Source organism: Nothobranchius furzeri, chromosome 2 (assembly GCF_043380555.1).
Source record: "Nothobranchius furzeri strain GRZ-AD chromosome 2, NfurGRZ-RIMD1, whole genome shotgun sequence".
NCBI lineage: Eukaryota > Metazoa > Chordata > Actinopteri > Cyprinodontiformes > Nothobranchiidae > Nothobranchius > Nothobranchius furzeri.
In genome coordinates this window covers 88966665-88989815 of record NC_091742.1, presented here as the reverse complement: position 1 = coordinate 88989815, position 23151 = coordinate 88966665, and the positions used below count along the sequence as shown (strand labels likewise).

Below are 23151 nucleotides of genomic sequence, written 5' to 3'. Positions count from 1 at the left end.
GGTAAATGTATCTAAGACACTCGGTACCATTCTATTTGCAGATGATACAACACTGTTTTACTCAGGATCAAATATTGAGGAGGTGGCTAAAATGATGAATAATGAACTGATTAAAATTAAAAACTGGTTTGATATAAATAGATTGACACTGAATCTTAATAAAACAAATTTTATACTGTTTAATGATAAAAAGAACAATGATGTGTCATTGGAAATAGATGGGATTGCAATTCAAAGAGTAAAAGAAACTAAATTTCTTTGAGTTCTTATTGAAGACTTGTCATGGAAATCTCATATTAGTTACATAAAAGGTAAAATTGCCAAATCCTTAGGAGTATTACAGTCAAGTTTTTACTGACTAATTCTGGTTTGTTGGCATTGTACAATTCACTGATTGGTAAATGATAAATGGTAAATGGCCTGTATTTGATATAGCGCCTTCTAGAGTTCTGGAACCCCCCAAGGCGCTTTACAACACAACCAGTCATTCACCCATTCACACACACATTCACACACTGGTGGGGATGAGCTACAATGTAGCCACAGCTGCCCTGGGGCGCACTGACAGAGGCGAGGCTGCCGAGCGCTGGCGCCACCGGTCCCTCCGACCACCACCAGCAGGCAACGTGGGTTAAGTGTCTTGCCCAAGGACACATCGACAGTGACAGACTGAGCGGGGCTCGAACCTGCGACCTTCCGATTACGGGGTGAGCACTTAACTCCTGTGCCACCGTCGCCCCATCCAGATTGTTCCATACTTGACTTTTTGTGTAGAAATCTGGGGAGCAACATACAAAAACTATACACAACTAATTTATTCTACAGAAAAGAGCTCTGAGAATCATCAATTATAGTGGCTGTAGAGATCCATCAAACCCATTGTTTATTAATTATAAATTACTGAAATTTCATGATTTAAAAGACTGGAAAATCATACAAACCATGTATAAAGCCAATTTAGGTACTCTGCCAACAATCATTCAGGGGATATTTGCAAAGAGAACTAGTAATTACATGCTGAAAGAAACTGATGTGTTTACAAAACCTAGATTTAGAAATAAAATTAAGGAATGGAATATATCTGTAAATGGTGTTACATTATGGAATAACCATGAAAAAAAGGGAAATTTAAAAAACTCTGTCATTTAATATATTCAAAAAATGTACCAAATTGAGTGTACTAAATAATTATGAAAATGTCAATTAAATCAATGATCCTGATCGCACTGGAATTTAGAACAGGAAAAAGTTTAAAATGAATCTGTATGTGTGTCTGGCAAATGGAAATTATATATAAATTGATTATTTCTACTGGAAAAGGGGGCAGAAATTATAAGATGTTTTTCTTCATTCTGCTCCTTTTTGTTCAAATATGATTTTTTGTTACGTATTTCTTATTGTTTATATTTTTTATTTGTTTTTATTTTGAATGAAAAAAACAAAGAAAAAATGTGTAACAAAAAATCATATTTATTATGATTTATTTATTTGTTATTATTTGAGAAATGATAATAAAGGGTAAACAATCATGACTGCTGGTCAAAATGACAAGAAAAATATGACCTCTGCATGTAGGTATTGTTTCTGTACCTGCTTGTAACTTATATTGATAATAACTTGTTTAATTAAGGCCCATCCAAAAATTGAAACCTGGTCCAGCCTGTGTTAGTGGAGTAATGTTTTTGAACGGCTACTTTTTACTTTTACTTGACTTTAAATATGTTAAAGCAGTGCTACGCTTACTCTAGCCAACTGTTTTTGGCAGTAATGAAACACTCCATTTGTTTCTTTTAAGGTTGTAGGGATCAAAGTTGTTGATTGTTGACAGTTTCTGAAAATACCGATCTCTATCCTCCTTCACAAGTTTGTCCCTAAGGATGCGTTGATCCTTGTTCTTTTCATCCACCATTTTGACTTTGTGCTGCTTCAACTTCGAATCAGCGTTGATTTTACGGTAAAACGCAAGCAGCTGGGGTTGCCGAAATTGTACCGTGCAATTACGGGCAAATCTTTGTTTCTTTTACGGTAAAAGGTATTTTTATTGTTGTTTTTACGTTTAAATTGGTTCTGAAGTCAGTTTATGTTTATGTTTATTGATTTAGCAGACGCTTTTATCCAAAGCTACTTACAATTGATAACCTATAGGGTAGAGCCCTGCACTGAAGCCCTAGGCCCTCGGGCCGGGCTTCGGGCCAACGACTGTGCAATTACCTCGGACACGGGCCGGGCCGGGTGCCTTTATTTTTAATCGAATTCATTTAAAAAAAATTGAAACACAAACGCAGCAGAGCCCTGCGTGGGACTGTTTTCTTCATCCCGCTCCTGCCCGCTCCCGCTGAATTTCTGACCATTACCGCCTGCAACTGCAACGTGCATGTCTACTCCCGCCCGCAACCGCAAAGCTCGGAGAAATTATTACCTCACAATAAAAGAGATGTATTGAGTTTGCGTCCTCTCTGGTCCTGGAGAAAACATGTCACAACCCACGGCTCTTCCATCCATCTGATGCGGCTCTCTGTACTTGTAAATTGATGAATGGATATTTAAATAAAATGCTTTATACTTTACTGAATTAATTTTATGTCTGTAAGTCAATTCTATGTAAAGATTGTCTGTGTAAACCTGAACAGGTCCAACCCGGTCTTACTGTGAGACCGGGTTGACGGGTCACGCTTGTGCATAATCATAGGCGCTTTCTGAGCTGAAGAGGATGTGAGATTCTGGGCTTCTCCTCAGACGGCTCCTGGATGTGTCGCCACATTGGAGACAGGAACAAGCACTATTCAGCCAAAGTTTCATAATCAGGGAACATTTTCTAAGTGACAAGTCTCTCTGAGAGACAGGGTTTGGAAAACACTCGCTTCAGTGGGAGGAATCTTCCCGCATGCGCTCTGGTTCTGCGACGCGCTCCAAGCCAATCTCCACATCTTCAGCTCGCTGTGCACATATGCGCTGACAGCGAGCTGCGCTGAGCAGCTCAGATGTTCAGATGGGAATCTTTTCTTGGGTGATTTAGCTACATTTGCGATGTGTGTAACGAATAAAATGTCAGTTCGTCTGCATGCGTCGGGGTAATACTTTCTATTCTGGAACTATCCGGTCAACACAAGCCCTGCTTTTGACTGTTCTGTTTTCTTGTGAAAATTGTTGGAAAGAGATAAAATTTAACTTGATTACCACCAGAGCCAGTGCGCCGTCATCTCCGTGACGGTAAACGAGGGAAAAACAAATTGATCGGATCCTGCACGTCTTTTAACACATTGGTCAGGATTGACCCACTTTGTTTTCATTTAGTTGGTTAAAAAAAGTCGGGCTCGGGCCGGGCCAGAGAATCCTGAAAACCTTTTTGGGCCGGGTCGGGCTGGGGCTCCACCCCCTCGGGCCGGGCCAGACACGGGCTCAGATTTTAGGCCCGTGCAGGGCTCTACTATAGGGCATGTTGTGATCTGTGGGGGAAACCGGAGTATCCGGAGGAAACCCACGCATGCATGGGGAGAACACGCAACTCCACGCGGAAAGAAAGGCCGCAGCCGAGTATTGAACCTGTGACCTCGTGCTGCGAGGCAACAGTGCTAACCACTGCACCACCATGCAGCCATGCAGTTGTTAACTGTAGAAGAAAATGTTTTTAGTTGAAAAAAAAAATAAAGGCATTCATGTGTCAGGTCAAGAACAGACACTTCCCTCGCGGGTTCAGCCTGATCTCTCCTAACTGCCGCTAAGCACACTGGGAAAAGGGAAGTAAACTCCTCACACCATTACCATTAATAAAAAGCTGTATTTTTTAAAATAAATAAATGTGAAAATGATAAGTGTTTTACCATTGTACATTTTAAGGAATTTTTCCATAAAGAAAACTGTGCTAGAGTGCTTTACAGTAGACTTATGTAGTTTTTACAAAGGAAAAAAAAGTACAAATTACTGTTTTCACCAGTTCATTTATTTACAGCAACGTCACGTTAAATCAACAGTTTAGAGAGTTTTATTTATTTACGGTTTATCGCTGTTAAAAATCCGGCTCTTTTTTTAAACAGTGTAGGGGGAGCGGTTGACAGATAATGCGGGACAGTCTCAATTTACAGGACGTGTGAAAAGTAATGAAAATGCGGGACTGTCTCACACAAAGCTTGACTTCTGCTCACCCTATTGCAGGCATGGTCATTATTATCCTTTATCTGGCTTATTGATATATCGCTGATAGAAACGTGCCTACATTTGTGATGTATGAATTTTATCTTATGTTATGTATTTTACTCTATGGCATTCTATAACGAGAGAATTTACCTATACCCGGTCATAAAAACTGGCAAAAAAATAGGGTTCACATGTCTGAGTGTTTGCAATAGATTCATTTTAAGTTGTTTACCCAAATCATTTTGAAGTTCAGGATTAGTAATAAATGTAAAAATAAAAAAATTCTAATACCTTTAAGCTTCTTTTTTTCAGGCATTAATAGACTTAAATACTAAATACCAACCAGATAGTGAAAGCTGAGGTTGTTCTGAAAAAAGAGCAAAGTTACAAGCATTTGGAACTTTTTTATTACAATTTTACAGCCATAAAGTTATAAAATACCAGACGGCCCAGTTATAATTATGGTGATAAAACAGGGTTGAGATGGAAAGAATGTGCAGGTCATCGCTTTGACCAGTAGGTGGCGGTAATGCACATAAAGACGTAGGCAACAGCAATAAAACCACAAAGAAGTAAAATCTCCTGCAGAAGCTAGCAGGTTGTAGCAGCAGCGCTGTAAACCATCACCAGGCTGTGGAAACTTTCTTCCCCTCCTCAACAACTTGGTACCAGAGAAGATATTCTGCGGTCTTCGTGACAATCGGAGCTCCAGAATCAGGTTGTGGGTGAGAAAAGCTTTTCTCTAGACTTCCTGCCCTCTGGATCTGCTGCTGTTCCTTTGGCCTCTCTGAGAAACGCGCTCGTTTTGCTGCTTTCATCAGATTGAAGAGGTTCCCTCTATCAGACTCGCTCATCTGAGCTGGTCACGATGCAGGATCTGTACTTCTGAAGGGATAACCAAGAGGATCTGGCTGCAAACAACAAGATAACGGAAGTAGGTACAGCCACGGGCGGAAGTCTTTTTATTCCTCACAAAACTTTATTTAGATCAGAACAGGAGAATGTATAAACATTTCATTCATTCTCATTCCACTGACCATACAAATACGTGACCGACGCTGCTGCTGTGTCGCTCAGTGCCAAGGCGCCAAACTGTGTTCATAAGGCATCGACTCTGCATCTGTCAACGGGACGAGTCGCGTGAAAAGAAGAAAATTACCATTTGAAAGATAAAACAAGACATCCCTCTCTCCATCAAAAAAATGGAGCCAGAGAGAAAAAGAAAAGTTTCCGCTGTGTGGGATCATTTTGATCTTTTATCTGCAAATAAGGTACGTGTTGGTCTTTCCCTGTTTCTGCGCATCTGTCAGAGTTGAAAACAGCAATGTGACTGACTCTCAGTGTAAATTATTTATTTAATCTTATTTAGGTTAAATGTCGCATCTGCTCAGCGAAGTTGTCTTATACAAATAAGAGCACTTACGCAATGCTGAGACATTACAGAGTCAAGCATGCAAACGAAGAGGAAGCAAATACACCAAGAACGAACACAGGTAGACCTGTATAGACACTGGGCGTGCTTTCTCACAACTGTTTTACTAATACATGTTTTATTATTTTGAAATCTAGAATCTAGGAAGATTGCTCTGGACCAAGCAGTCCTGAACTTTATTATAAAGGACTGCCAACCCCTGAGCATTGTGGAGAGCGAGGGGTTCAGGGGGTTGATTCAGGTCCTTGATCCATCTTACGCTTTGCCAACCAGAAAGGTTTGTTTACACAATGTCTCAGACAGCTGCTGTTACTCATGTAATATATACAGTGCTTAACAAATGTATTAGACCAGTGGTTCCCAACCTTTTTCCCAAGGGACCCCGTTTTTTACCAGTAAAATTTCTGACGACCCCCTCCCATTCTCTCTTCCAGTACAAACATTATTAAGAAATGATAAAATTGTTCAAGCTCATTTTAATATGCTTTGATTCAATAGATAACAGTAATAGTAGGCTCCAGTACAGAACAAAGTCATTAACAAAACCAAACAGAGCATAGTGTGCTTGACAGTTTGTATTACTTTTCTGAACACATTGTTTCTTGTAAACACTGATAAATCAATCATTCCTTTCAATCAACGTTTGACACATAAAAAATACACAGAGCAAAATGTACTTAAATGTGTATATTACTGTTTATACTAGATTATTTACTGTAAAGGCTGTGATTAATCAACCAGTCCTATCTTTAATGAACTTTTGACACTTGAAAATAAAACAGTGAGCTGAGCAAAATGTTCTTAAAAGTGTGTTACTTTTTCTGTACTAATTATTTCCTGTCTTAATATCAGTAAACTTTTCACTCATGAAAAAAAATGTGAGCAAAATGTAGGCTATAAACAAGTAATAAATGAAGTTTTAACCCCTTAAAGTGGAGAGGTCCGGGCGACCCACTGAGAGGCTTTGGCGCCCCCTTGTGGGGGTCGGGACCCCCAGGTTAGGAACCACTGTTCTAGAGACCATTGTCTGATTTAAGGTTTATGACACAGCAAACAAAAATAAACACTTGTGATTCAAACATCATTCATGCTTGAGTAATTTCCGTCCGATGTGTCGGCTCACATTTGGGTACAAAACTGGATTCAGTTTTAAATTCCTACCTTCTATTCAACAGGGCAAAACACAGAGAGCTTCATAGCTGGATGTTTTTCTTGCTTTAATGACAGGTGGTCTAATTAATGTGTTGAGTACCAGACTGATTTGATGTTGATTCATTTTCAGACGGTTAAGGAAATGATGACCAAAAGACATGCGGAGGAACTCGAACGAGTAACAAGGGAAGTACAGCAAGCTGTGGCAGTGAGTATAACAGCTGACCTCCTTGAACATGGAGGCTTATGGGCCATTCCCATCTGTACCGGGTCGGCCCGGGCCAGGTAGCCCCAGTCTGGCCCGGTTGATTCCACACATCCTTGCCTTAAGCCCATGTGGGCTGGTTCTACCCACCAATCAGAGGCTTGCTCTAATGGAAGGTGTGAATTTGCTGTCAGCAGTGGGTGTGTTGGCCCTGGTCGGCCTGAAGCAGACCCCCTCGAGAAGAGGGCTGAGAATGAGCCTTGGTTGGCCCGGAAAAATACCAGGCCACCCAGATATGTAAACAACCTACGCTACCCGGCCCGGGCCGACCCGGTACAGATGGGAATGGCCCATTACTTAGCTCTTACCTGTCACTACATCAGTGATAATATGCAGTTGTGTACATCTGTGTTGGGAGTCAAACACTTTCCACAAAGTCACACTGCTGACACTCTGGCCCAAGTCAAAAGGGGCATGATGGACGACTGGGCCATAACAAACAAGGTAAGGTGTCTTGTGACCGACGCAGCACCAAACATGATGGCAGCAACACGAACTCTTCAAATTCGACATTCAATCTGCATTAAATTTAATAGTCAAAAAATCCTGAACTTCCATCCATAAGACACAAATCTTGGCAGATCGTATCGTTCTTCAGGTCCAGCACCGCAGCAAAAGAGAAGCTAGCTCAAGTGCAGCAGCAGACGGGACGGCCCACCTTGAAACTTGTCACTGAGGTCAGGGTATCCGCGGGTCCTTAAAAAGTCTTAAATTTGCTTTTCCAAATGTAAGGCCTTGAAAATCCTTAAAAATGACAAATAATCCTTAAATCCAGTTTCCAAAGGTCTTAAATTACCAAAGACCCAATAAACAAGATTATTTTATTTCTATAAAAATTTTCGTGAATTTCTCGTCAGTGTTCAGCTTTTTTTGTGTACGATGTTGGCGTAAGCGGAACCGTACACATTCAGTTGGTTGTGAAAGGGGGCTGTTTTTAGATGAGCACATTAGCTGGTTAAGCTAGTGGGAGCTGGCGCCATGGGCAAGTGCAAGTTTAATGGTAACTGGATGGCTAATCCCACGTTCGCGACGTGGTTAGCACCGGCCCCAGGCAATAGCTGGAAATTATAGCTTAAATTTGGTCAAAGTGGCCTTAAAAAGGTCTTAAAAAGTCTTAAATTTGGCTCCCTTAAACCTGCAGATATCCTGTGAGGTACCAACACGTTGGAACAGCACGTATCAGATGCTGTCACGGCTACATGATGAGAAAGAACCAGCGTGGGTATCTCTTGCCTCTCCAGACAGATTTAACTCCACTCACAGCTGATGAGTTCAACATCTTAAGGGAAGCACTTCTTGTGCTGGCCCCTTTCCAGTGGAGTTGTCTGAGGAGAGGAGAGTTTCAGGATCAAAGGTCATCCCGATGATGAAAATGCTTTATTGTGCACTTGAGCGGAACTCTTTACATCTACACACACAAGCAGCCACACGTCTCCATGACCAGCTTAGACGTCGCGTCACAGACACCGCTTCCAATCTGGAGTCATTAAGTGTGTTGACCCTATCAACACTTTTAGACCCCAGATTTAAAACACTCGGATTTCCTAGTTCCTCCAAGTGTAGTGAGGCTGTCAGTCGCCTGAAAAAGGAGTGTGCTGCAGCCACAGCCTGGGCCTTCATCAGAGCAGTTACCCACTTCAGGCAAGTTGTTCAGTATTATCAGTTTATTTTCACATTTGTTTTGTTGCTAATGTGTATTAATACAGAGTAGAAGACAAAAACTAAAACTTCTATGTATTTTTTACTATTTCAGATAATCTGTGGCAGCAGCTTGATCGAGAGGTTGGCAGACAAACCACCAATGCAACAGCTGACTCGATCATTGAGGTCCAGCGCTACTTAGCAGAGGGAAACATTTCAAGACAAGAGAATCCATTAACATACTGGGAGAACTGGAAGACATCCTACCCACACCTTTTCCACCTGGCTTTACAGTTTTTGTGTACCCCAGCTTCTTCTGTGCCCTGTGAACGCGTGTTTTTCAAAGCTGGTGAAATAGTGTCCAAAAAACATAATAGACTAAATGCCAACACACTGGATAAACTTATTTTTCTGAATAAAAATTTATAAAAAAAACAAACAACTTTTGAGTCAATGACACTGGAATGGGTAACATCACATTCACAACACTGTCACTTTAATTGTCACTTGGTATCATTCACAGAATATTTTGAGGTGTGTATATTTTAAATTTAGAAGTTTAAAATACCATATGTGTCATGGCTCGAGGTACGTGTCTAACCCAAGACATGCAGAATCAACACATGTAGTCCAAAGCAGTAAAGTAAAATGTCTTTATTATAAAAACGGGAACTGAAACCGCACAGGGAAGTCCTGTGGGATGAGCAATACGGCTCGAGTCTCTGAAGTGTTCAGGTTGATGAGATGATGAGGAAGCCAGGAAGGACGTTGGGCAGAGGGTGAGAAGTCCAGGAGAGGCGAGGTAGCAGAGAAAGCCAAATAGGAGCAGCGGAGGAGGATGGGACGTGATGTGTGTTATCCAGGGAATTAAGACAGCGAGGGTGAGGAGATAAGGAGAGGATCCTGCGTGGAACAAAAACCAGGCGTGAGGGATAATCCAAATCGTAATCCGAAAACACAATCCGAGGTCATAAATCCAATGGTCAAACACGAGTCAAAAACACGAACAAACTTGATCAAGGTCAAAGGCTGGTGCTACCTAAACTGGTGCAATCATCCGGCAAAGTGATGTGTCTCCATCCTCCTTTTGAACCCGCGTCCCTGATTGGGAAATCTCCTGCAGCTGCCGCTCCCCCTGCTCCTCACCTGTGAAGAATTAGCTTAGAGTCTGGTGAGAGGAGAAGGTGTCACTCACCTCTGCCCAGGAACATGACAATATGAAGTAGGCCTACAATAGCTTACAGTGTATACAAGTATGATTAGGTCATTGAATCTGTGTCTGTTGTGTCTCCAGTAAGTTGCCTGCAATGATGTTTAAAGTCCAGTAGGTGTCATCATAGAGCAAAACGGCAGCACTGTGTCGACACAGTATCAATACTATTTGGGGAATGTGCTGAAACGCTTCATCTACCCATCACTAAATTCTTCAGTTTAAAGACTGAAGGGATCAGTTTATTGTCACATTTTGTATCGTGTCGTAAAAGGTTATCAATTTGTAGTGAGGGCAAGTGAGTTTGGATTTTAGAATATCGCATGGTGTTTTGTATAAGTTTTAGAAAAGGTAAGGCGATCGCTTTACAAAATTTATTATATTCTTTGTAAGAAACGGCAATCTGGTACTTTGTTTTGAAATCCTCATATGACAACATCCTTCCGTTCGTATGTAATAAATCATGAATAAAGCACATTCCAGTGTCATACCAGTCAGATTAGAGCAAAGACTTCTTGTTGACTGTTATGACCCTGTTGTTCCTTATCACTGAGTTGTGAGGTGAGAAGATATGGGTAAAAAGCAACTTTCCAAAGTCCAAAGCCTGCTTGGAGAAGTTTGATAGTTTTAAAGGGATTTTAGAAATAGCGAAGTCCCATTTAAGCAGAAATTCTAGTCCACCGACCCTGTTGAAAACTTTATTAGGAATATGATACCACATAGATTGTGGATAGGAGATATACTCTTTGAGCCATTTGATTCTAAATGTAGCAATAATGGATTCAAAGTCTAATGCTTTTAAACCTCCATTTTCATAATCTTTTACCAATTGTGATTTGTGTTTATAATGAGTTTTTTTCCAAATAAACTTGAATATAATTGAGTTAGTTAATTTGGTTATTTTTGGGGGAACAAAGGTTGAATATTATGGATAGATGAGTCTTGAGAGGCCTTCACATTTGACAACAGTATACGACCTAGAATAGATAAATCGCATGTCAGCCATTGGTTAAGAGTCTTTTTAACAGCGTTCAAACGGGGAGTTATGTTTACATTTTCTCTATCATTTGCATTTTTAGTTATTGTCAAAGATATTTCACTTCCTCTTTTACTGGGATATTTATGATGTGATTTTGGTTGCAGACATGTACAGCTAAGATTTCACATTTTTTTAAGATTTAAGGTTAAGGCCTTAGATAAAGAGGATTTTTTTTACTCCAATAGAAACCATCTCTTTTTTTTTTAGGAACGAAGCCGTGTCGTCAGCAAACTGGCTAATTTTAAGTTCTCTATCTAAAATGTTTATTCCTTCCAGGTCTGGCGAATTTTTACGGTAGATGGCCAGTAGTTCCACTGCGATAATAAATAATAATGGGCTAATTTGGCATCCCTGTTGAATTCCACATTTTATATCAATTCTATTTGAAAAACCTTGCTTAAGTGCAAGATTACTTACATTACAAAAGTGTATTCCAAAACCAAAGCTTTCTAGAACCTTAAGTAGAAAGGGGTGTTCTAAAGAATCAAAAGCCTTAAAAAGTCAAGGAATAGAATAAGACTGTCTGGAGGAATAATAGAATTATAATGCAGAATGTCTAATATTAAGCGAGTACGATGGTGTATATGATGACCTTTTGTAAAGGCTGACTGCGTTTCATCAGTTATTTCGTTTATACCAGTCTTTAGTCTAGTAGCATATATATGAGCTAACAGCTTATAATCACAGCATAGTAGTGTAATTGGTCTCCAGTTATCAAGTAATAAACAATCCTTGTTTGGTTTTGGTATCAACGAAATTATTCCTCTTTTCATTGTAGGGGATAACATCTGTTTTTCAATACATTCATGAAATACTTCTAGTAGTAATTCTCTAATATCCTCCCAAAAAAAGTTATAGAACTCGGACGTAATCCCATCGGGACCCGGTGATTTCCCACACGCCATCTTAGATATTGCAGCATCTAATTCTTTTAAAGTTATTTCAGAGTAATAATAATAATAATACATTTTATTTAAGAGCGCCTTTCTGGTCACTCAAGGACACTGTACAGAATAAAAACACAAACACTAAAACATTCACTAAAACAAAGTAAACATACGTAAACATCAGCAAACAAGGCACTCTAAAATTCAAAGCTGATATGTGGTTATGAAGAGGTGAGTTTTGAGTTGTTTTTTGAATTCTGTGAATGAGTTGATGTTCTTGATGAGAAGGGGAAGGGGGTTCCAGAGTTTGGGAGCGGTGCAGCTGAAGGCTCTACTCCCCATGGTGCTGAGACAGAAGGAGAGCACAGAGAGATGAATAGAGGAGGAGGACCTGAGGGAACGGGGCGAGGTGACGATGTGAACGTGATCTGTGAGGTGGTGAGGGGCGAGGGTATGGATGGCCTTGAAAGTGAGAAGGAGAATCTTGTAGTTAATCCTGGTGTGCACTGGTAGCCAATGGAGTTGTTTGAGGATGGGGTGATGTGATGAGAGATGGGAGTTTTAGTAATGATGCGTGCTGCTGCATTCTGAACCAACTGGAGCTTACGGAGGGTTTTCTGAGGGAGGCCTGAGTCAAGAGAGTTGCAATAATCAATACCTGATGTAACCAGACTATGGACAAGAATAGAAGTAGGGTGGACATCAAGGGAGGGGCGAAGACGATTATTGTTACGAAGGTGGAAATAAGCTGACCGTGTGATGCTATTGATATGAGATTGGAAGGATAGTGTGCTGTCTAGGATGACACCCAGACTCTTGACCTGGGGAGAGGGGGAAACTGAAGTATTATCAACTGTGAGAGAGAAACTGTCAAATTTTGAGAGGGTGTTCTTGGTAACAACCAAAAGAAGTTCTGTTTTGTCTGTATTTAATTTCAGGAAGTTCGAACTGAACCAGGACTTTTATTTCTTGGAGGCAGGTGATGAGGGAGGAAGTGTAGAATTTGGCTTACTGGACAAATAGAGCTGGGTGTCATACGCAAAGCAGTGAAAATGAATATTGAATCTGCGGAAAATATTGCCAAGGGGAAGGATGTATATAATGAAAAGGAGGGGCCCCAGGACAGAGCCCTGGGGCACACCAGAAGAGACAGAAGAGGGCTGTGAGTGAGAGGATTTGATAGTAATGAACTGAGTGCGACCTGATAGGTAGGACTGAAACCACTGAAGTGGGATGTTAGCAATGCCGATGAAAGATAACCTATGGATGAGAATGGAATGAGATATTGTGTCAAAGGCCGCACTCAGATCAAGGAGGACCAGGATGGATAGTAGACCGGAATCAGCAGCAATGAGGAGACCGTTAGTTATTTTGAGGAGGGCTGTTTCTGTGCTGTGAAGTGGGCGGAAACCGGACTGGAAAGGTTCATAGAAGGAGTTTAGTGTCAGATGGGTGTGGAGCTGGGCAGCGACTACTTTTTCTAAAACTTTGGAGACAAAGGGTAGGTTGGAGATGGGGCGGAGATTAGTAAAAATGTTAGGATCTGAACTAGGTTTTTTAAGTATTGGAGTAACTGCAGCAGTTTTGAAGATAGAGGGAACAATACCGGAGGAAAGGGATGCGTGTGTGAGAGCGGAGACGAGAGGGAGCAGGGAGGGGAGGCAGGATTTAACCAAGGCTGTGGGAAGGGGGTCGAGAAGGCAGGTAGAAGGCTTTGACTTGTGGATAATATCTGATATCTCAGAATCACTGGGAAGTTGGAAAATGGAAAATAACTGTGTTGGTTTGGGAGGATCATATGGGGAGGTAGGGGGGATGCTTTGGTTGATTGCACGGTGAATGTTTATTATTTTTTCATTGAAGAACAGAAGAAGGGCACTACAAGTAGCAGTAGAGCACGTGTGTGGGGGCAGAGTATCGGATGGCCGGTGAATTTTATTGATAATGGAGTACAGTGACTTAGTGTTGCCTCGATTGGAGTTGATTAGACAGGAGTAATACTGTTGTTTGGTTAGTGTGATTAAGTCTTTATACTGAGTCATATGATTTTTATATAGTTCTTTGTGAACTCACAAACTCACTGAATTCTTTGAAGTGATCCTTTATTTTGGGGATCTGGTCCTTCAATGAGCTGAAGAAAGAAGTTTCTTGGTCTGAATAATTGGAAGAGTAAAGAGTTATATAAAAATTTGTAATAAAAGTGTCTATATTATTATAATTAGGGATGCAACGATACCACTTTTTTCCAAACCGATACGATACCGATACTTGGATCTGCGTACTCGCCGCTACCGATTACCAATACCGATACTTCTACCACACAAAAAAGTGCAATGATTTGGAATACAGATTTTATTTTCTTCTCTGCTTTCAACAGGAAAAGACTGTGAGGCAGATAAAAAGTAAAATATATGAATGGAAATCATCACAAAACTAAATTATTAGGTAAACAGAAATGACAAGTTACAGTGACGCCACTTTCAAGCAACTGCTTTGGTATCGGTTAACTTTTACCGATACCGATACTGGTATTGGTATCTGTGCCGATACCGATACCAATATCATATCGGTGCATCCCTAATTATAATCTTCAGTTATATCATTATCAATATTCAATTTATTTATAGTATTATGAGTTTGTCTGTTTTTCTCCAAATTAAAGAAATAAGTTTAATTTTTTTCCCTCCTCAATCCATTTAGCTCTAGAGCAAATAAAAGCATCTCTAGCTCTGTCTTTATAAAGTTCATCTAATTGTTGTAGTTGGTTTAACTCAAGATAATGTTCTTCCGTTAGTGTTTTTATATTACATAATGAGTCTGTTTTAGAAATTATGTCAGCCTGTTTTTTCCTCCTTGCTTCCGCCATTAACTTCCCTTCCTCAATAGCAGTTTTTTTAACATAAAATTTTATCCATTCCCATTTGCTGGTGGATGATAGATCATCCATTAATTTTACTTCAATCAAAAGAGATTTAATTCTTTTGCGAAATTCTGTGATTTTTAGAAGATTAAATTTCCAGTGAAAATGTTTTGATTCCGGTATTCTATTATTAGGAGTAATTGAGAGTGTTATAGCACAGTGGTCAGTAAGCAGAGATTGAAGAATATTGCAGTTTGAGGCTAAGGTTGTGATATTATTAGTAATTAGCCAGTAATCAAGTCTTGACTGCTGTGAGCATTCAGAGTTGCTCCATGTATAAGAAAGTTTGTTCAAATTGAGTTTGCGCCAGAGGCCAACAAAGTCGAGGGAGCCAGAGAAATCTGATATCATTAGATTATAGTGATGTGATTTATACTGTGCTGGAAATCTATCTTGTTTTTCGTCTGGTACCAAGTTAAAGTTACCTGCATCAATCACTTTGTCTGTACTGTAAGTACCGGTATGTTTCCATTCTTCGATCATATATTTTAACTTGGAGAAAAATCCCTGGTTTTTGGTTCTGTTATTAAATCCGTAAACATTTAATAAAATGTATTGATTATCATCTATTTCAATAGTTCTCATTAACCAGTGACCTTCGTTGTCACTTTGATGATCAAGAATTTTGCCCTGGAATCGATTTAGAAAAATTGCTACCCACTGTATTTTCCAAAAACTGTCGTCATCCTTACTGTTATATGTTTCCTGAAAAAAAAAAACATTTTACATTCTGTTGTTCCTTACAAAAAAGAAAAACTACCTTGTGTTTTGTACTACTTTTTAAACCTCGAAAATTTAACGATACTAAAGAAAGAAAAAAACAAAAGGAAAGGTCACTTATGCCTTAGGAGTTCGTAAGATATGTTGTCCGCTGTATATCTCGTTATTTCAGCTGAGGTGAAACCAGTCAGGAACATTTTTAATCAAGTTAATCATCAGAGCCCACATAAGCTAGACTGCTCACTCCGCCATCTTGTCCCCTCTCTCCTCACGTGACCTAAACTCGTGTTATCTTTTTTCTATAATATTTTTATTGAAAGTTACGAAAAAACCTATACAAACATTTTCTAAAATTGGAAAGGGCTTCGAAATCAAGTTAATGTTTTTCCTGGATTCAAACTGGATCATCACGCAGATGATGATTATTTCTTTTACTTTCAAATTTACGGAGCAAAAACATTTTGAAACATTGACGTAATGACCCTCAAAATAACAATACAGATGATTGAGGTGCCTACAGTAAGTTGATAATTATGGCAGAATAAAAATGGTCAATCTTTTAGTCAAGAGTAGATGTGGTTGATGAACATGAAAAACTAAAATTAATTTTGTATTTATTTGTTTTAAAACACCCAAGAATAGGGCTGCACAATATATCGTAAATATATCGTTATCGCGATATCAGCATACACAATATGCATATTGCAAAGAACAGATAATATCGCATTGAATGTTCAGCTCAAATGTTTGCTACACATAATGCATTCTGTCAATCAAATGAAAGCATTATGTTTTTTTAACAAATCAAATAGAGCTCTTCACCCATTTGGCCAACTGGGTGGGTTCTCATAGGTTAGATGCCCGCCCCCGAGGTGGACAGCACTTCATTTTGATGGTTAGCGAACACCTGAGTTAGCTTTGGTCTGCTCTTTCTGCTGATTCTGCTTTTCCCGGGATCCACTGAATGCCTTTTCTTGTTCATTTCCTTTTTCCTTTTCTTCACATCTTTAGCTTTTCTTATTTTTATAATTTTTTTTGTTTCTTTGTTTTTGATTAATTTTGTTCCTGAGTTAAGTTTTTATTTATCGTAAGTAATATCGTCTTCGCAATATTAATCATTATTATCGAATATCGCAGGTTTTCCTAATATCGTGCAGCCCTACCCAAGATGTAAAAATGAGCATAAAACGGCTGTGACCTTTGAAGTCTCGAGTCACCTCCAGTGTGGATTGGGGTTCAGTTCTTCATCTCAACGATTTCAAGCAATAATACAACTGTTATGTGTGTGTGAACGAAAGTTACAGCGATCAGTAAGTCACATCATGTGTTTCCTACAACTGTTCAACAGATGGCGCTGGTTAAAGAAGAAGCTCCTGAAGAACAGAGAGATGGTGTGGATCAGCAGGACCCAGAACATCTTCACATAAAGGAGGAACAGGAGGAACTCTGGATCAGTGTGGAGGGAGAGCAGCTCCATTTGAAGAAGGAGATTGATGTGGTCGAGGTTCCACTCACTACAGTTTCTATAAAGAGTGAGGATGATGAAGAGAAACCTCTGTTCTCAGAGCTTCATCAGCAACAAACAGAAGACGGTGATGTCCCAACCAGCAGCTCAGCTGACCAGATTACAGCAGAAACTTGGAGGAGCCCAGATCTAAACCCATGTGAACAGACAGATACTTCAGAGACGGAAGTTAGTACCGTGGATGAAGAGAATGGTGATGTGAATCTAGACTCTGAGCTGTCAGACTTCTGGCCTGAAAATGACGATGACTGGAATGAGAGCAGGACTTCTGACTCAGATGTTAAAAAAACTATCAACAAATCCTTTAGCTGCTCTGAGTGTGGTGAACATTTTCTCCGCAGGTGGTCTCTCCAGATTCACGTGAGAGAGACGAGTCATTCAGCAATAGGGTCTTCAGGCTGTTTGGTTGATCAGAAATGTGATGTAGAGAAGCGACATGTAGACTCATGCAGGAATGTCAAAACAAAACTAAAATCCTTTGTTTGTAATGACTGTGGAAAAGAATTTAGGGGAAAATCAAATTTAAAGAACCACGTGACGGTTCACACAAGAGAGAAGCCTTTTGCTTGTGAGCTGTGTGGACAAAGATTTAGCCGAAAGCAAGTTATAGATGATCACATGAGAATCCACTCAGGACAGAAGCCTTTTGCTTGTGAGGTATGTGGACAAAGATTTAGCCGAAAGACATATTTATTCCAACATGCTCGAGTCCACACAGGGCAGAAGCCCTTTGCTTGTGAGATTTGCGGACAAAGATTTGGCCGTAGGCCAACATTAAAAAGTCACATGAGAGTCCACACAGGTGAGAAGCCTTATGCTTGTCAGCTTTGTAGACAAAGATTTAGCCAGAAGGCAAGTTTTAACAGACACATGGAAGTTCACACAGGACATAAGCCCTTTGCTTGTGAGCTCTGTGGACAAAGATTTGCCCGAAAGGCAACTTTAGACATACACATGAGACTCCACACAGGACAGAAGCCTTTTGCATGTGAGCTCTGTGGACAAAGATATACCAATAAGTCAAATTTAAATGTACACATGAGAATACACACAGGACAAAAATAAGTCTTTTAACTACAAAAGTACTAAAAGTGACCCATGTTCCGTAATTTCCGGCCTACAAGCCGCTATTATTTCCCTGTGCTTTGAAGCCTGCGGCCAATATCATGGTGCGGCTCGTGTAGACTTTTTTTGGCCAACAACCACTAGAGGCACTCTCTAGCAGTAAAGTGAGACAGGCACGGCAAAACGTTATGCGCGGAAGAAGACGCTCTTTGATTGAAAGCGGCACGTTTACACATCAGACATACCCTCGTCATGGAAAACACGCGGAGGAATACATATGCTGCAGCTTACAAGTTAAAAGCGATCCATCTGGCCATCAAACAAGGAAACAGAGTCACTGCACGGGAGCTTGGTATAAATGAATCAATGGTGCGACGTTGGAGGTGGCAGCGGGAAGAACTCAGTCAGTGTAAAAAAAACAGCAGAAGCTTTCAGAGGAAATAAAAGCAGATGGCCGGAATTGGGAAAACATTCTTGAAGACTGGGTGAAGAGAGCAGACTGCCGAGGTGTTTCCACTGTTTCAGCTGTGCAGATCATTACTAACCAGGCATGTTTTGTGTACAGTTTTTATTTTCTAATCATCCAGGGCTTATTAATGCTGTGTCAGCGCTGTTCTTTTCTTCTAAACATGCAAATTACCGGTAATAACGTGTCAGTGCTGTTTTTATTTTATAACCATCCAGAAATACGAATGCTATCAGTGCTGTTTTCTTTTCTAAACTTGCAGGCACGTTCACCATGTTTAAAATTTGTTTTGTTGAATTAAAACAACAACGAAAAACCTCTGCGTAGCGTCTTTCTGTCTAATTATCTTGTGTTATGGCCGCACATGCGCTGTGCGCCGGAGACCTGGATGTGGCTGCTGCGCAGCGACTTGTATTTGAGTGCTGCGTGTGTGTGTGTAGAAAACCCTTTTTATTTTATTTTTTTGCTGGTGCGGCTTTTATTGAGGTGCGCTCTATAGTCCGGAAATTACATCCTGGTTGGACTTGTACTCCTGGTGGCAGCACTTTCCCCTTGTTCAGGTCCACATCCTGCTCATGGGATTCTTTTTTCTATCCTGTGAGCCACCTATCATTACATAATGATGACGTTCAGCCTGAGTTGTTGTCGAGAAAACATTTGATGTTTATTTTCCCAAATGGTGAGTATTTCATTCATTGTAAAAAAAAATGGGATAGGGTGTGTTATGCTTAATCAATACCCAAATGATGTAATGCATGGTGTGGACGTACACGTTTGTTATGATTCAGCCAACGGTAGAGTGTTTGGTTAATTAGGGAGCACAATTATGAAAGTTGCCTCCCCCCCCTCTCAGTGCTGATCAGAGGTCAGACTTGTGGATCAGCTGATCTGAGCTCAGCTCAACAAAAAGGAGAAATAGGGTAAAATTCCAACTCTGATTTTTATATTGTCAACAAATAAACACAGGGAAGTGTTATTTTACCTGCAGTTATTCACGACTGAAGCAACGCTTAACTTATAAAGGCAAAAGAAAAACATGAAAATTTGTTGACAGCATCCGCAAATGTGACGTGATGTAGCATGTGGGTAACAGAATAGCCATCTTTTCTTCTACATAAATAACAGCCTCTGATTTCCATTTGGCTGATGGCCAACAATACTGCGTTGTGACCGGTGTTGCGTTGCCACAGCTTTGTGCTTCTCAGTCTCTTTGTGAGCAATTACATGCATTCGATCACCGTGTTCAGTGGAGAAGTCTGATTGTGATGACCCTCGGTCCTCCCCGTCATGTTAATCTGCGCCCTGCTGTCACCACTGCAGAGCTTTTCAGCACCTGAGACAGTTTCCGGAGCGACTCACTCTCCCTCAGTGGCAGTTCAGGACCTTGGAGAGAGGCACGCCAGAAACAGGAGCTGCTGATCCAAATCGGCCATCAAGCAGCCTGGAGGACTTCTAAAGGAGAGCACAGCAGTCATCCGAGGAGATCCAGAGCTAGTCTGAGATTCTCCTGAGCTGGGTTCCCCTTCTTTTTCACTAAGGTTAAACTGTGGTGTACGGTTGTCTAGGGTTTTTGGTAGAAAGTAGACTTTGTTCTTCTTCTTCAGGCTTTTTGACAGAGTTACAGCTTTAGTTTTGGTGTTTTCCCCCATTGGACTTTTAGCCGGGGATTTTTTTCTGTTTAGGTGGTTTCGGCCAAATGCAGTTTTCCTAAGCTGTTACTCGCTTACGTTTTCAGTTTCCACCTTTGTAGCGCCATTCCCTGTTGTAAGCCTCATTTTGCCTTTAGAAAAGGACACCCTTTGTTAATAAATCCTCTTGATTTTTACTTCACCACCTCATTATTTATCCACTCACTCACACCTCCACCTATTTTTCTGTGTTAGTCCCCTCATCCTCCTGGACGTTCAGGAGGGGACGTAACACTGATCTACGAAACCTGCAGCCAACATACCCATTCCCCTTCGAGCTCACACTTTTTTTTCCAATCACTTTGGAACTTGCACGCATATTTCCTTTTTTTACTCATCGTCGCCATGTGTGTGTCTCTTCTTCTTCCGTTCTGCCGTGCTTGACTCCTAGGCGTAACAGTTATAATTGTCCGGCCGGAAATGGCGCCCAGTAGGTCAGGGTGGAAAATCGGGAGAATAGTGGCCCCGGGAGATTTCTTGGAAGGGCACTGAAAATATGGAGTTCCCGGAAAAATTGGGAGGGTTTGCAAGTATGGTTTAGAGATGGGAGGGAGGCCTAGGATGGAGGATGCAATGACTCCCAGACGGTTCCAAAGTTTTCACCAGGTCACAGTTCCAGCCACTCTGTTGGGGGTTGGGGGGGGGGGGGTACAGCGTCTGTCCACATCCCCTCTGTGGGGAATTTTCTCTTCAGCCTCAGACTGAAGACTCAAAGGCACCAGATTCTGATAAGATTAATTATTTTGGGACAGGCAGAGATAAATGTCCTCCCTGCCATACAGTTCTGCTGGCGTCATTTCCATCAAAAAATGCCAATAATGGTGTTTAAACTATTCCAGGCCATGCAGGGACCACTCTCTCCATGATGACATCCACTTTTTGTGTCAAAGCTGGAATCGCGGCAAAAGTCTCAAGCTTGAGATTCGTCTCGACACTTGTCCGAGTGTATACATTCACAGCATGATAAACTCCATTCCCGAGTTCAGGAAGCTTTCCAATTGTCCCCAAAAACTTCTTAAAGTTTTGATATACCCATGCCAAAAAGCAAAAATCAACACCTGCGAAAATCTATACATCTTCAGTGTCCTCCACAGAAGGCTGGGAAAGGCATATTACATTCCACTTCTTCCAAGAATCTAAAAAACGGAGTGTGTTCCATCCGAACATGTAGAAGCCCCTCCCTCCAATCTCATTGTTGAAAAATTTTTGTCAATCGCGTTGAAAGACCAACTGACCAGATCCGTATTGTAATAATTTCCAGATTTTCAGAAGCAATGCAGAGAAGCGCCGTGGAGACAGGCAAACAGGACAAAGGGCGGAGAAAAGAAAAGTAGGTGCTCCCTCCAAGAGGCAGAAGAGAAAACTTGCCCTAGATGGCACTAATGTTGTACTTCAATTCAAATGAAAGGCAATTATGGGCGTTTAGACTACGGCAGTCACATACTTTAAGATTTATCAGCTTGTAAAAGTTCATAATTAGCAAGACTACAAATCAGACATGCATGGACGTAATTTTCACTTCAGAAGTGGGGGGGGGGGGTATCTTTACAGTATGTTCTAATGGGAAACAGGCTTCAACACTAACGGTTGTTTTCCGCTTGGTCCTAGAGCTCAACCAGTGTCAATTTAATATAGCGTAATATTGTTTTTGGATGGTAAAAAGTGCAGGGGTCAAAACTTGACTTTGGAAAAGGTGGGGGGGGGGCATGTCCCCCCCCCCCCCCCCCCCCCCAAAAAATTACGTCCATGCAGACATGTCGCATAAATTACATGGTGGTAATTTTCTCCTGAAGGAAGGATTTCAAGTTTGCTAAACTTAAAGCCATTTCCCCTCTGTTTATCTCCATGTCTGGTTCGATGACTTCACTTTCGGGAAGCACATTTGTAGTCCTTGGCTTATTTTCACACAAAACCTAAAATAAAGTTTCCCCTGTTCGAAAATAAGTGTTTTCTTGGTATCAAAATGGGTTTTTTAAATTCACGCACATCATGAGAAGTCCATGGCACATAAAAAGCAGAATTAGAAAATAGCGTTTTAGCCCCTTTGACTTGCATTCATTTTGTCATTCTTCCAGGTACCCATGGTCCAGTAGTAGATGGGCGTGACTTAGACTCCCTATGTCCTGCCTTCTACTTTGATTGATGGCTACAGACAGCTTTCTCCACACAGTTTATGCAAGACCGAAACTCAAAACGGAAGACTGTCAATCGTACAGGGTGCTGTAGCGCGTTGCATGGTGGAATAGCCGGGTGTATAAACTATGGAAGCATTGGTCGCTTTGTGTGTTGTGAGAAAATGGTACACTCTTGTTATGCGAAGGTCACATTTACAAGAAGCAAAAACTTGATAACGACATAAGATGTAGTGTCTGTGCCTAAAATAACTGGATGTTATTCACCTCGTCAGTGGTTTTACTTTCCATAATATTTGGGCAGGTGCAACTTTTTGACTTGTGTTTCCATTTGTGGCATGTTTAAACAGTTCAGAAAACAAATTCTGGCTCTGTTTCATTTGTACTGATAGAAGCATTACAATCAACAATGTTGAAAAGTTTGAATTACAGACTTAACGGTGCACTGCGCCTCTGCTCTGATGTTGCTCGAGTTTAAAAGTTTCTCTATGTTTGTGAACTATCTTCACAAGAAGGCAAAAAAAGTTCAATGGATCGTGTTAACTGGATATTTTCCAATTATTTTGACAGAAAAATCTCAAGGCTGTTGATCAGTTTGAATGACTGGAATTACCCCGACGCATGCAGGAGGGCAGACATTTTAAACGTTACGCACAGAGAACATTGTGCAGAAATTAAAACCTGGCAAAGCACCAGTGTTAGTGGAGTAATGTTATTAGCTGGGCTACTTTTTTCTGAAAATACCAATCCCTGGCCTCCTTCACAAGTTTATACCTGTAAGTTAGTCCTTGTGTGCTGCTTTAATAACAACACGGGTCACAACTAAAATGGCGCTAGTGGGGTGTGGCTGACATGCAGGTCGCGTGCCTGACAAA

At 40.7% G+C, this 23151-nt stretch overlaps 1 protein-coding gene across 4 annotated transcripts; it reads left to right on the top strand.

Annotated features, from left to right (window-relative positions):
• Positions 1–4092: 4092 nt before the first annotated feature.
• On the top strand, positions 4093–22639 carry LOC107376833 (zinc finger protein 227). 4 transcript variants are annotated; one of them, XM_070548162.1, is made up of 9 exons: positions 4093–4859; positions 4956–5068; positions 5212–5405; positions 5504–5627; positions 5704–5843; positions 6849–6926; positions 16749–19135; positions 19777–21474; positions 22220–22639. In XM_070548162.1, the coding sequence occupies exons 3-7, from the start codon at positions 5337–5339 to the stop codon at positions 17988–17990; spliced, it is 1653 nt and encodes a 550-aa protein (XP_070404263.1). In that variant the 5' UTR covers positions 4093–4859; positions 4956–5068; positions 5212–5336; the 3' UTR covers positions 17991–19135; positions 19777–21474; positions 22220–22639. The 4 variants fall into 4 exon arrangements, with proteins under 4 accessions (XP_070404263.1, XP_070404262.1, XP_015801626.3 ...); XM_070548161.1 differs by having other exon boundaries at positions 19777–22639; XM_015946140.3 differs by having other exon boundaries at positions 4956–5072; positions 19777–22639.
• Positions 22640–23151: the final 512 nt, after the last annotated feature.